The sequence below is a fragment of the Crassostrea angulata genome, chromosome 1 (genome assembly GCF_025612915.1).
Source record: "Crassostrea angulata isolate pt1a10 chromosome 1, ASM2561291v2, whole genome shotgun sequence".
NCBI classification, from domain to species: Eukaryota; Metazoa; Mollusca; class Bivalvia; order Ostreida; family Ostreidae; genus Magallana; species Magallana angulata.
Window position 1 is genome coordinate 36,723,612 of NC_069111.1, and position 15,480 is coordinate 36,739,091.

Here is a 15,480-nt window from a genome sequence, read left to right on the forward strand (position 1 = left end):
TTAACTTGTATAACTAACACATAAAATATGAAAAAAGAAACCTTTGAATAATGAAAAGCAAAGTGTTTATTATGGGGAAGGGGAATAAATGAGACCAAATGAGACTTTATATGGTATAAAATCTAAATGAACTTTTCTTATTTGTGATGGTGGTTATTTCTCCCTTTAAGACGCCAGTTTCTTTTTTTATGAAGCAATATAGTTATTCTTGTATTTTAATCTTTAATAACATAATGAATATTGCAGAATGTATGATATATTGCCGCAAATTTTATTTATAAATATTATCAATTGCAACAGTATGTAATAACAAGATTGCATTTTTAATGTATCTATAGATATGAAATGAAAATTGCAGATTGTTTGATATTTTTACTCAAATATCATTTACATCACCGTTTATTATTACTGCATTATGACGTAAAAGTCACTTTATGAAATTGCTTTGTATCATTTGCTTGCAATAAATGCTTATTTCAAATAGTTATAACTTAATTTAAAAATTGTGTGTTGATCCTTTAAAAATTAATTATCGATTCACAATCTATTTTGTTGTTTCCCACTTTGATTCCATTCCACTAAAAAAGATGTAAAATTTGTAAAAAGAACGGATGATTTGTAAACAAAAATAATTCGAAAGCAATATTTCCATGTATATCACGTGATAATTTTTTTTTCGTTCCTGTGCCTTAAAAAAGTGTCAAAAGTGGCATTCGACTGCGGAAGTCTTCTCATCGGGTTATTCAAACTGTGTGACCTGCTCCTGGCATAACATTAGCGTTAACTGTTTTTAAAAGATATTTTTAGAATCGTGGACGTCATATTCATGATTATAAACAGTGTCAAAAGTTTTGGTTTTAAATACACGTATTTTACTTCTATTAAAATTGTGAATACTAAATATCAAAATACATGTGTATTGAACAGACTTACTGAATTATTTCGTTATACATATCATGGCATAATTTCAGTAAAACCACGGAGAGACAAATTATCTATAAAATTTTACAGTTTGGAAACTTGTTTATGAATAAAATACATTTGAAGGATATACATAAACTACGGCTATTAAATCCCCCGTGGTTCGAGACACCCGACGATCACCAGTACAGATTTACCTAGATAAAAAGATCTGGCTCTCTCTGACTCCGCCCAAGCAATCGTGTAACGCGGACCCCATTGAAAGAAGGCAAACACCGCTGAAAGTAATAGTCTTCAAGCTGTGGTCATTAACATACGGGTTCTTTGATGTTGTCTAAGGATGGACAAAATTCTAATTAATCACTTTCGCATTCCCAGGCAGTCGCTCGGACACGATGAGTACATTTGTAAAATGTCTTTTACATTAGTAATTGCTGTCTTTTAAAGTGAAGTTGAAATAAAATTTAGCAAAATAAAAGTAATAAAAAAAACATAGATTCAGTTTTCATTGTTTCATTTTAATTCAGTTTTATCTAGTATTAGTACTAATGTATTATAGCAGTTGTTGTTTATAAAATAGTTTTTATTGTATTTGTAGTTTTTAGATGTATTAGCCTGATGGGAAATTGACAAACAAACAAAATATAAAATCTTACAAATGAAAATCATTTAATTATTTTTTAAAAGGGTTTGTTTGATAGTTAATAAATAATTGGTAAAGCACGGTCATATATTTTATACTGTAATGGACTCATGCGTGATGAAAGAACATTAAAAATTAAAATTCCTTCATGTACATGCGTGTAGATAACAAATGGATATCAATGGCAAATGAATGCGTAATTCTTTGTCACCCGTTTGCCACCAGCTACACATTTTATGATGCAAATAACCGAGCGTGAATCACTCCGCACAAACCAGAACCTCTAATTTTGACCATAATTTCACACCCTCCAGATTTTTATTTAATGTTCGTGATAGATATCAAGAACTTATCTGTCGGGCTGGGCTTATGAAGCACCGACCCACGCGCCTGTGTCTTATCTGGGTCCTGGTGTTGGTCATTTATATTCGATGGCAAATTAGGATTGCTTTTTAACAATAGCAATGAAATATTGGCCTTTAGGTCAACAGGCTTAATCCGGCCCAAGGACCACTTGATTTTGGCGTTTTGATGTGAGAATCATCTTCACTCAGCAAGCTGGGACTGCATTAATATGTTTTATTGGCAAACAATTTATCTAAATATTTTTGTCGCCCAGTTTTGTGGACGGTAAATATAGAAGGTTAACGGAGGAACGAGGGGGTCCAAGATCATAGACATTTTGTCTGTTTGAAAAAAGATTTTCTTTTTTTTCTTGATCTACAATGCTATCGATTTTCAAAGTATAACCACAATTTCCCGAGAATGCACGCAAAATACATAAGACCCACACTAACTTAAAAAGCAGGTACAATTGGTCAGCAAAATTTGAAGTTGTTCTTTATTTCAGTACACCTTGCCGGTATATCATGTTCAAATTAATCTGATATTTTTCTATACAAAACAATTGTTACATTTTTTAAACTTTAAGTTCGAAAGGTTGACTTATAACAGCCAAATTGAACCGTTTTTAATCATCATAATTACATGTAATGTCAGCGTCTTTGTATTATTTAAATGGAATCATTGTGGGTGGGTTATATGATGTAAACATCGAGCGACATTTATCCCTGGTGTTGTATGCTGTCCAATGCATAAAGAAGCTCTGATCGGTTCTACAGTTTGCTCTGCAATTTTCGATATGTGTTATGCACGTTGGGGAGGTTTTTTGTAGAAAAGAATAAATATTGTGATATTTAAATTGAGGAGTATGGCCATCTCCTCAAACAGCCTGAGTAAACGCCGGAAATTTCAGCTCTCTACAAATCGTCACGCAGATCATTATAGAATAAAGAGCTTGTTCCGAATGCTCACATTGCTCTCCGTAATTAAGGTAACCAGATAGCTAGAACCGACGCACTGGGCGGGGTTGTCAAAATTGACAGGACCAAACGACATAATCTAAATGATGAGAAACTCCAAAATAATCACTGGTGCACTATTTCCTTGTTCAAATATACATAATCCTGTTCTATCGACATCCTAACTTGGTTCAGCATCTGTATTGTACCTTTTATCGTATGTAGTTGGGGTTGGGGTTTTTTAACACTTGACGGTCTCATGTTGGACGTTCAAACATTTGCACATGACTGTGTGGTGTTCGATTCGTTTTCTCGAGCTGCTGGTGTTGTGAGCGTATTGCAAGTCTGTTTACGTGAACTGGAATGGGAACAACAATTTTGGGTTTGTTCGATAGCTGGTCGGGACCTGCTCTTCCATGAATCATTCCGGCTTTAACTCTTTTCCATTTGGCTCGCCTATTCTGAAACCAGATTTTGACTTGGACTTCACTTAATTTTAGATTATGTGCAATATGAGATCGTTCAGTCAGCGATAAGTACTTTTTGCTGTGAAATTCTTTCTCCAATTCTAGTAACTGTTCACTAGTGAACGCTGTCCTCCTCCGTCTAGTTTTTATGGACACGGGCGCGGATCTATCGGGAATTGTTTTTGTTTCTTGGTCATGTTCGATGTGTGTGTTTGGAGACCGAGGCTCCTCGAACACTGACATCGTTTCTGTATCGTCGATGTCGTCGTCACTTACATCTCTCGAGCTATGACCAAACCCTTTGTCATCTTTGTCCAAAGCTGTGGGATTTTCATGTATGTGACCTGAAATTTTACAATTCTTAATTCTTGTTATTCACATATTAGTAAAATTTTTAACACGATACACGGTATTCAGAATGTTATAATTCTGTAAATTGCCAAGATTATCCATAAAAATTATATCTTTGAATTGGGATTATCAATAATAATAATCAACAGTTCTTGATTTTTCAGAACTTAAACATTTTTAGGTTCGTACCGGTCAAATTTGACGTTAATTAAGCCTTATTCTTCGTTGACCGATTTTAAGAAGTGTGTTGAGAAATAAAATATACATGATGCTAAGACGCTTGAAATCTGTACGAACATTTTTATACATATACATGTAGTGCTTACATACTTAAGGTTTCCATATTTTATACATACTGAAGTAGAACGAATTTAGAAGACAATTTGTCCATGAAAATACAGTTATTAAAAAATCCGGAATGTGAAAGGGTAATAAAGGTGATCATCCTTTGTTTGCACTACAGTATATACATGGACGTCATTTTCATAAAAGCAATGATGTTAAAAAATGTAAATAAATAATATGTTTAAAAAAACAGTATTTTATCAGAACTATATTTTTTAAAACATTATTTTACAATTTGTAAAAATGCTATTTTATATCAATTTTATATCAATAATCATAGTTTTATAATTTAATAATTTTTGCATGTTTATACTAAAATATCTATCGATTTGGTTTTTATTTGAAATATTTCATTGAACTTAAATTTTGCAATTAAATCAATTATTGAAGAGGATTAGATATTGCAAATGTTATTAAATCTTTTCTGAAAAAATGCATATTTTTTCATCATATAGAGAAACACTTGGTATAGGTTTTCTGAAAAAATGCATATTTTTTCATCATATAGAGAAACACTTGGTATAGGTTTGAAACCGATTCAATTGGATTATTCAAAAAGTGCACTTACTACTCAAAAATAACCGATTGGGATGTCATAACTTTAATTACAACAATTTTCTTTTATTTACTTAAAATTAAGTCTATAAAGTGAGTTATAAGAGGTCTGTAGATCTAGAACTTCATAACGCCATGAATTGAGGTTAGGTCGACATCTCGATTTCTACACGATGATGTTTTCATTTAAACCTCTGTCATCGGTTGATGGCAGTAATTCATTACACGGACCTCGGCGTTGTCCAGTTTCTCTTTGTCCGTCAGTCAGATACCTATTTCAGGTTTCCAAAGCTCTGTCCCCGAAGCATCGTTTTCAAATTGGTTAATTATTTGTCGCATTCACTGGCCTGATTCTAATTTCCAAAGAAACCCGATTCCGTATTTATTTTTGACCATTTATGGTCAAGAATTCAGAGAGAGCAACAGCGAAAATAATGGCTTAGTTTGTGTTTTCATTTTATTACTTGTGATGAGTGGACAACATTTTGGAATGTTTTGTTACGCAACTGACAACAAAATGGTATAATGCGACGACGCGTTAATCTTAAAACTGGTTCTGACTTTCGTGTTCACGGACATTGTAACACTTTAGGGTACCAAAACATTTTTAAATACGTTAACAATTCCTGCAATTAGTTCCGCGTTTTGCAAAATTTGATAGGAATGGAAGAAAATTATCTTTAAACATTATTTTTTACCTAATGGGTTTTTCCAAGATAGCGAATATTTTATTTTTAAAAAAAACTTCTTTGTGGGTGCTAAAACTTTAATTATTACAAGGCATTCTCTTGATATTTAATTTTTTTTCATTATATGTTTTTTTTTGTAATATCATATAAAGGAGGTAAACTTTCTCGTGAATTTTTTTATTTGAAGTAAAATAAAATTAACTTGTATTTATCTAAATTTTAAAATAAATAATATGATATAGGAAATACCTGGAAATGAAAACAAATAGCAATTATTAATTTTGAAGAAAAAAAATTAAATAATTTCATTTGTATCACGCAAAAGACGTTGATATGAAAAATCTTTCGTACACTGTATAATAAGAACGTTTGTCAATTAAGTACATTTTTTTAATATAATGTATCAAATAAATCAGCAACCGTAAGTCAGGAATGCGATTTTTAACAGTTCTACATTCCTCCGAAATATTAAAAACTTATTGAAGCGCGAATTTGTTCCATGCGAGCACTTTTCTGAATATATTACAATATTAGAATCCTTATTTTCATGTTGTTACTTTTACTTTGGGGGATTTATGGTACGTGCTTATTCATTCTCCACTGAAACTACTAAAATATACCGACATTTTGTTGAGTTGATTAAATTATTATTGAAAGATCTAAGAACATTTTGTATGACCCCATGATAGATATACCCTTTATACTTCTTCAAAATTTTATATTAAATTCTAAACATTTAAATTAATAAAGATAAAATGTTTAAATTAAAAAAATATTAAAATAAGTCTTTAAACATACGCATAAAATGTATATAATTCCTTGATTACAAAAAAATCCAAAAAGTATTTTTCGATTTGTTACAACTTGTTTGGCCTAAATGAATCTGCTGTGAAACATACCCCGGGGAGGAAGACGGTTGTTGTCAATGATGTCCGCAGCCTTGGAGTGGCAGACCCCCACCGGTGAGGGGGACCCTGTCGGTGACTCACTGCCCGTGGAGGGGGACATCATCCTCTCACTCTGTACAGGCGCCATTTTCCCGGAATACAGCTGATGTAGTCCGGACCAAGACTGCAACGGTCCAAAGGAGTGAGATCTGGACGGGAAGTAGTTAGCAGGAAGCATAGCCCGCGCGCTGAGATACGGGTGGTGCATCAGATGCTGGAAGGGTAGCGCCATCTCAGGCGAGATGTTTACCGGAGACGGGGGCACGGCGCTGGTTGGCATGAACATCAGGTTGTTGCCCAGGAAACGTCCGAAGCGAGGAGAAGACGCAGAGTTTGCTATCAGGGACTCAATCGAAAACGATCCAATTCCCGACGATGGCTGGGACATTCTGATGAAGGTTTCCTTTTTCCGCGATGATTTTAAAGTTCCATTAAAATAACATTTTGAAAATGTTCTTTTTGGTATCAGTACTCTTTTGCTTTCAACTTCTTTGTAAAAGAACCCCGAATTTTCTCTCAGTCATATATTGTCCAATTTTTTGTCACCTATACCAAAAGTAACGTGGTCACCATAACTATCAATTAAGAAGTTTTCGTAGACAGATTACAATATGAATTACTGATATCCTTTTGCCTAATGATGAGGAGTGAATTTTTGGGGATCTGTGTCGCTTTCAATTCGTCATCAATTTAGCAAACACGGGCACTTCTATTTTTGTAACTGACAGTTTTTTAATTAATTCAAGTGATTCTATTGGACTATGAAATAACCTTTGACCAAGCCCCTCCTTCGGAACTTCTTTGAATACTTCGACCTTTTGAAGACAGTCGTTTCATTGGCTGAGCGTGTATTTTGGGTCGAAAATAAGGTAGTCAAATGGACTCAATGGGGCACAAGTAATCATGATTAATGCATAGCGATTAAAGATGACACACTATGAATTACTCTTGTTAATATATACCAGTAGATTGCGGCCATTTTCAACGGCCATAAACTACAATTGAACGCCACCTCTGATAAAATTGAAGACCCTTAAGGTTAGGCGAGATAATTTTTTATTAGGGTTTAGAAATTTTACAGGTAAATAAGCACAAAGTCGTTTGTGTATACACAATCTTTCATGTCTTTCCTGTGTCCAATTAGCATAATCCTTAAGCAAATTATTTTTACATTTAATCCAATATTTAAATCACTTTGATGGTCTTCTCTTCGTTTGAAATCAATATCCGTTTTGGAGATTCGTAGTTGTTTTCACATTGTGTAAAAGCAAATAGAACTAGGAAGTATTCATAACTTCCTATTTAAGCCATCTTGAAACTATAATTACTAGTATACAAATCAGCAACAACAAAAATGTTCCATAGTTGAAATTCGCAGGTCATATGCATGAATGTTAACATTTGTTTAAATAGATTTATAAGATTTTTTTTCCAATTTCAACTTTATTAATAACGTAAAAGAAATGAGGGTGTAATGTTTTACAGAGATTGATTTCAAATTTCATTGATGATAACTTTGAAAATCTCTCATCATATTTTCAAATTGGTGACATTTATCTTTACTTTACATGACAAACGAGATTTATCGTATAAATCAATCAAACACTTGTTAGATTCAATTCTCTTGTTGGAAGCCCCGACTGTTGACAGACGTTAAATCTCCGTCCCCTTCGTAATCAGTTGGGGGGTGTCAAAAAATTTTCAAAGTTGAGGTTTCGTGTCCCTCCGTAATCGCTGCATTCTCTATCTCATCGGCAACAAGAACTGAGATGTGGTATTGCGATGGAAACTTTCGCGAAAAGTGACGAAAAAGTGTTATTTCTAGAAATGAATCGACTTCGGTAAATCTTGCAATTGATTTTTATATCATTTTGAAGCAAAGTTGTTTTCTTTCCTGAAAAATCTGTCGATTACTAGTGTTTCTTCGTGTTAGTTTTAGTATATCTCTTATATAATCATCCACCCCTGGGAAAGCTGTCAAAATTTAGGGTTTCTACACAGAACACATTGTACACATATTTCTATTCCTAGCATCTCGTCACATAATAGGTTCAGATGCTAATGATTCAAGCTAATAACACCAACATTAGAACAACAAAATTAAATAGCTATACTAATTGTTTAAAAGACATTGAACACATTTTAACGTTACTTTGAAATGATTTTAAATACAATTTATTACAGTAAAAATGAGGTCTTTAAGAATTATAACCATTTAGGAATGAACGAAACTGAACTGAATTGAACATAAAAATTTTCTATCAAAATAAACATCCTCTTTAAAATTTATTCATGTTCAAAATGAATTCCTATACAATATAAGAAACTTATATCTAAATTAAGATTATCATCTCATTGTCTTACCATTGAAACTGGCAGATATAACAATGTTCAATTACAAAGTCGTTTATGTCCTCTATGTACTTAAGATATAGAAGAAGAATATCATTTTATATTGAAATGTCCCTATTACTGTAACTTAAGAGAAAAATTCCTTAAGAAGTTTTATTATTAAACCCTCTGTCTTTAAATTAATTCTATTATTGTCAACACAAAATGTAAAAGATTTGGGCAAATTTAGGTAAATATATTAAGAATGCTTTTGTAATCAGAAAACTTCATGTATAAACTTGCCTTTTTCAAGTGACCAGTATATGTATTGTAACATGTGTATATTAATTAATTGTATATGTCTATGAGCTGTACAGCTGTTGACCAATAAACAATACAATACAATTTAATTAATATCGTGTTTTTGTAACATTTAAAAATTTTCTTTAAATAAAAAAAACACATTAAAGTGAAAATTGAAATTTAAATTGCATGGCATTTTTGCTAAACTAGTGTGCAATGAAAGTTTTATGTAGGCAAGAGTTGATAATTACATGTACCTTATTTTTACAAAAATTGTAACAAATGTGTATGAGTGGAAATATGAATAAATGTAATGAATTAATGAACCAAATACGCAGAGCATAGGCCATTCTCGCACCAGTAGTCAAGTTAACGAGTACGTCTTAATATTTTCGAAACGATCCATCAAGTCTAATTTTATCGACTGCCACACGACAGGGGTCAGAATTAAATTTTTGAAGAAAAAATGAGAATGTCATCGAATTATTTGAGCCATTTTTCTCATTAAAATACACTTCAAAGTTATTCGGCGGGATGGCTTTAAATGGCCGCTCTCTGTATCACATCGGGGGAACCCAGCCGGAAAATTCGAGAGAAATTTAAGCGAGTTAATGTCTCCTCTTCGCAACATGATGTCTCTATGATGTCCCATATAGGTATGCTTCCCATATAAAGCAAAGGAAATTTGAAGGGCTTTTCCAATTAATTCTAATCTGCTAACTTAATTTTCAGGATCTGTATGTTAATATGTATACATGATATAAACGGAGCCAATTTTCGTTTCAATATCGAGTAAAGCCCGTATATTTTTAAGTTCACTCTCAGTTTCTTTTGAGTAATCAGCAATGAAGCATTTATCTTTTATATCTTGGGTAGTGGGGGAAATTCCCGACTATGGATCTTTGATAATTGTTTGTCAGGTACATTTTTAATTGAAAATAGTGCATAAATAATAATTAAAATTTGAAATTCAGAATTGTTGGGGTTTTGTAGCAAGATGATTTTTTAAATAGCTCTCGAATTTTATTTCATTTCATTTTTTTTTTATTTTTTTTTTTACCTTTTTGTGAATATGTAAAAAATTTTACAGTTGAAAACCGTTAAATCTTCCAACTATGCAAAATTTAATTAACTCCACATGAGCGATTCGTACTTTCTTTTATTTAATATCTGTTTCATTAAAAGTAGATATAATTCATAGACACCACAGAAAAGACCCGTTTCGTGTTTTTTTTTAATAATTATAAAAGGGGAATCAAAATAATATTCAAAGCAAATATTCGTTCATGGTAACAAAAGGTCTATGCCTAGAAAACTATAGGTGTTTTAATTGACAAGTATCAGATGTTTATAGAGAATGATAACATATACTAGCCTATAATTTCATAGAAAATAATCTAAATGAAAAAAATCTTTAAATTAAATTAAATTTGTTTCGCTATTAGTAAGTTCAAGCATTGTTAAATAGAATTCACATTGAACTGGTTTGATTTGCCGATTGTTTAATTTTGCTAATGTTAAAAGAAAGAGAATCGTGCGTTGCAAGGCTTCTGTTTGGAAGTGAACCCTTATATGTAATTCACATAATGTTACATGTATAACACCCAATTAAGCTTGTCTATGCATTTATTAAACTAATAGGACTAGTATCTCTCAGAGATTGTGTCTTAAATTTAAAGACACCTAAAATATACACGCAGCGTTACCATTTAAAAGCCAAAAAAACATGTCTTGAAAATAAGAATTAAAATATTCAAAACCTATTTAGTTCATTGTACAAGTTAAACATTTTGTTTTTGGTACATTCATTAATACATTCATTCATAATCATATTTTTACTTCTTCCGGGTATGATTGCCTCAATATCTTACGGAAACTTATTATTAATTCATAGCTCTATAGAAACAGCCAGACTGAAATCTACACGCCCCGTTTATCGATTGATCGAAACCTACAGCGACCTAAGAAAAATCACGGACTGCACGAAATAATCAGGATGATGTAAGACTCAAATTCCCATTGGGTACGATTTTGGCTATTTCGTTAGCTAACGTACTGATGAAGTACAGTAATTTAGTGAATTTTACTTACTTTTTACAATCAATTTATTCAATTTGTTAAGAGAAAGATGACATATAAACAATAAATTGCTTTCTTTGGTGATTCATGCGGGATATGAAGGTAGCGAACATTGCAGAAAAAATTTACATAACTCGCTAACGCGGGTTACAATGTATGTATTTTTTCTGCAGTGTCGCCACCTTCATATCCCGCATGAATCACCAAAGAAAGCACCTTACATTTCTTATGAATTTTCATACTTTTCTTAATTGCTATTTGCCAGTCATTAATTCAGTACTTAAGTTTTAACAATATAAAAAACTTGATGGAAATCACATCATCATTATTATAACATGCAACAAACAACGTTTGATTATGTTGTATAGTCGAATTCATGGCTGCTCATTATATATTTGGACACGTTATTTGTTTTATTCTTTAAACGAACTGTGTTAAAAATTATGAGAATAAATTTTAGTCCGATGCTGAAAAATTCTGTTTAGCGCCAAACCGAAATAGTCAGTAGTTAAGGAATCATTCTTTGAGTATTATGAGGTGATAACTTCGGTCGGGGCGTGGTCAAATCCAGAAAAGCCCGAGGGGCTTTATGATAGATTTTACCACGCTCCGACCGAAATTATCACCTCATCATATTCAAAGAATGATTCCTTATTACTTATACTTATATTATTTCCAATTTCTATACTTTAAAACAACATTTTTAAAACCTTTTTTTTTTCATGTAGCATGCTATAATAATGTATTACTACGCGGCGCAACCAATACCGTGCTCGGTTATGCTATAAGACACGCCCAGTTTGTGTTACTTATGTTTTATGAAGTTATCGGGTTTTACATACAATTACACATACAATGACACATACAATGACAGCTGAAAATGTAAATATTTAATATATTTATACCCCAAGCAACGAAGTTGCAAGGTAATTATATATTGCATTAGTACTTCTATCAGTCCGTAAGTCCTTTTTTTTGGGGGGGGGGGGTGTTTTGTAAGTGCAACTCCTCTTAAACCGTTGCACGGAATTTCGTAAAAATTGTTTAGGCATCTAGGACACAATATGTGTATGTGCATATTACCATGAAATTCCGATTCCATTATTTACTGTAAATTTCGGCCCTTTTTAAAATGATTTTTTTTAGTTATTAAAGACAAAGGAATATATGTGCCTATTTGCAGTAATAGGGGAGCGTGGTATGCACTCGTTAAAAAAATGATTAAAGCACTGGCTACTTAATGTTTTGCAGTTTTACTTGGTTCTGTTTTTAGAATATTTATCGTCTGGTCAAAGTATACCCTATGCCAACACAACTATTAGTATTGAAATGGTTTAAGGTGTTGCTTCAATTAATATACCTACATGACGTCGCGTTGCAACAGATTGCGCGCTGTAGCAAAATGGCCGAGAAGCGGCAGTTTGTTGCTATCTATTAACAAGGGTTTGTAGTTGTAAATGTTGTTAGGTTAAATGGAAAGCCTCGCCCCATCTAGTTTGCCAAACCGCGTGAAGCGGTTCGTCTAATTGAAGTCTTCACCTTGCCTTAAATGGACATCGGCGAGCGCAATTACTACAGATATGGCAGATGTTAAAATGTTGCCGTCATATTTTAATACTTCCTTTCATTTTCATTATTTCTATGACATTTTTTTCTGAAATAGAGCTATAGCAAATTCTCAGCCTAGTTGAGCGTAAGAATATTAATAGACTTCTATTATGATCAATGAAGCGTGTCTATTATTTTCAATTTAGCCGCCATGGGTCCGAGGCGAGTTGCATTAAAATCTGACGCCACTGTAGATGGTCGCTCGTAGAATTCAAATTGACTCTCGTTTGGTGTGCTTTTTGTTGAGACGCAGACAATAAACGGTCAATTTATCTCCAGATTATAGCCCATTGAAATAGCTTTATGCGATAAAAAGCAAAAAATGAAGCGGAAATAATTTCTTGCATTTGTCTCAGGAAACACAAACCAGACTGGTGATATTCCGATAATTTTCATTTTATGGCGATGATAGAAGATTGAAATGTTGGTGCCTTGAGAATAAATTGTAGAACATCTCTTTAATTTTCAGTGAATTCTGATCAGTCAAATTGGTAGTTTTATTTACGTTTTCCACATAATTATGTTTTAATCAATTTAATTTTGATTTCTAAAATTCATACGCATGCAGGATTTATTCTCTTAGCCTTAACTTTCTCAAATCACCACAAAAAGATCGAGAATTAATAAATGCAATAAAATATACGATAAGGAAGTTTTGTATCCGTTCATGTATAATAAACTACAAATAAACGAACCAAAATTAAAAACCGGTAATACTTGCAATATATATCCTTTCTTTATTATAAAACACATTTAAGTCGCTATTTATTTCACCATAAATTCGGATATTGCTCTTCCAAAATATTCATTAGAAAAGGCAATTTAGCTAAAGCAACGAGGAATTATATGGAACGAATAGAGCTGTTCAAACATTAGCTTTCAATTAGTCCACTCTTTCAAACGGTATGGGTTCCATTTAGACAAAAAGACTCTGTCTATCCGTTTACCTGGCGTCTATGCTGAATTAAGAGGAAAGTCTTCGTTATTGGATCTTTAATTACAAAGGGCAAAGGATCTCATTTCGCGAAGACTAGACCTCAAGCATGTTACAAATACGTAATTTCTCACTCCAATCAACTGCAATAGCCTGCGCCCCATGTCCTCGGCCATCAGCGAATCGCTGAAGCGTGAGTCGTCTGCTACTTACTATGTCTTTTCAATTGTCGGATGAACTGGCGCGAAGGTTCCATTCTATGCAAGAATATGGTAAATTAGCAAATAAAATATATATTGAAACTTCAAAAGACGGAGGGCCTTTTTACGACCTAATGAGCCGTGACGTTTATCGAGAGGGTCAGGAAATCGGGACTCGATCGCAACGCAATATATTAAATATCATTGAGTTTATAGAATGATACAAGTATTTAAGACACGCCAAACGTTTGTAGTTACCTTCAAAATAACAAGTCACATTTAATTGCATTCCTCAAACGTAAAAATCCTAAACAAATTAAATATTGTCGATAGAAATATATGTATATATAGAGGTTGAAAATAGATGTCGCTCATCTGAAGAATAGAAAAAAACGCGTGTGTCAAGAATTAAATTGGTTTGGGATCGTTCCGTGTTACGGTGCGTTTTTTACGTGATAATAGAGAAAACTTTAAGGTCTTTGGCAATATTTTATAACTGCACCAAAATATTCTTGTAAAATGATATGATCTCTCGTAGAAAAATAAATCGTTTTATTTTATATAGAGTTGCAGAATGTTATAGTGGTGCCAAAACAAACCGAACAACATACATGTAAGCATCTTACATGTACATGTATTAGTATGTTGCAGTTTAAGGCAAAAATGTCGAAAATTTATGCAACTATCTATTCAGAAACTAACAGGTATAGACAATTTGGGGGAAGAACTGACTTTAAACTTTTTGGTACAGTGTAATGCGCTATATCCAGGTTTATAAAGGGTTTTTGAAATACGTAACTTCTCTCTCTCTCGAAGATCAAACAATATTTTCGAAAAACTTGCAATCAACTGAGTTTAAGCAATTACAATATTTAACAAACTTTTGTTTTGAAAAAAAAATTCACCATAATCAAGCACGAGTTTCAAAAAAGGTTCCTATTTTAATAATCTTTAGTATGATAGTAAATGGTATTCAGGAAAGTTTCCGTATTTGAATTCTTTAGCAAAATGGACCCTGGGACCCTCATCAAAGCACTTAGCAAATTGCTTCGGTGATTTCCATTATTTTTATTGGACATTCAATTAATTTGTATTCGATTGAAGCAATCTTTCTGCATTGGTGAAGTTAAACGATCGAGCTAATATTCGATTTTGCGTAGAAACCGCCTCGCTAAAAAGAAAAAAACCATCAACGGTCGACTTGTGCGTTTACGGTAATTGACGCTAACTCTTTTTATTGATCCCAATCACTAGAAATGAAAGTTGATAAAGACAAACTTAATTGGGGATTGGGTTTTACAAATTAACCCCTTGTTCCGAAAATTGCAACCAGATGACACCCCGAGAGCAGATAGAGGGTTTGAGGACAGAAGATGAAGTTGCAAGCCCATCTCTATATTGTTCCTCCCTTGATTGCTGTGCCATTTTGAGGTGGAATCAGGGCTTTAGGTTCAATCTAATAACAGGCATACGGTAGACAGCTATCTGTTTGTCGGTGAGCTTTCAATTAGGGGATCACAATTACTTGAGGAGACTTCTATTCTCATTAATAAACCGGTGGGTTACGGCGACGAAACTACAGGACAATTTAGAATTAAAGCAGTGGGGCTTTTGATTAAAAGTAATCAGGATTAATTCACGATTTTCCTTCATTGATTTGATATTTTTTTTTATTCAATGCACATGTATAGGAGTGTCTACATTTTCTTGAACTTGCGGTGTCTACATGCGATGTATACTATAGTATTCAGAATAACAAGTATCTATCATCTAGAGAAATCTATCATAGAGCCCGAAGGGCTTTAA

The 15,480-nt window shown here is 32.9% G+C and overlaps 1 protein-coding gene across 1 annotated transcript; it reads right to left on the reverse strand.

The window, feature by feature from the left end:
• Positions 1–2,387: 2,387 nt before the first annotated feature.
• Positions 2,388–7,000, reverse strand: LOC128187155 (homeobox protein GBX-2-like). The gene is made up of 2 exons (XM_052857405.1): positions 6,172–7,000; positions 2,388–3,676 (listed from the first exon to the last, which is right to left on the reverse strand). Exons 1-2 carry the CDS (start codon positions 6,605–6,607, stop codon positions 3,123–3,125), a joined length of 990 nt encoding a protein of 329 aa, XP_052713365.1. The 5' UTR covers positions 6,608–7,000; the 3' UTR covers positions 2,388–3,122.
• Positions 7,001–15,480: the final 8,480 nt, after the last annotated feature.

Bases quoted from the DNA above. Each gene is read 5' to 3' on its own strand.
- LOC128187155 (XM_052857405.1), bottom strand. From the start codon at position 6,607: ATGTCCCAGCCATCGTCGGGAATTGGATCGTTTTCGATTGAGTCCCTG. The intron at 3,677-6,171 runs GTATGTTTCACA...GTAAAATTTCAG, and splicing joins CAACCGTCTTCCTCCCCGGG to GTCACATACATGAAAATCCC.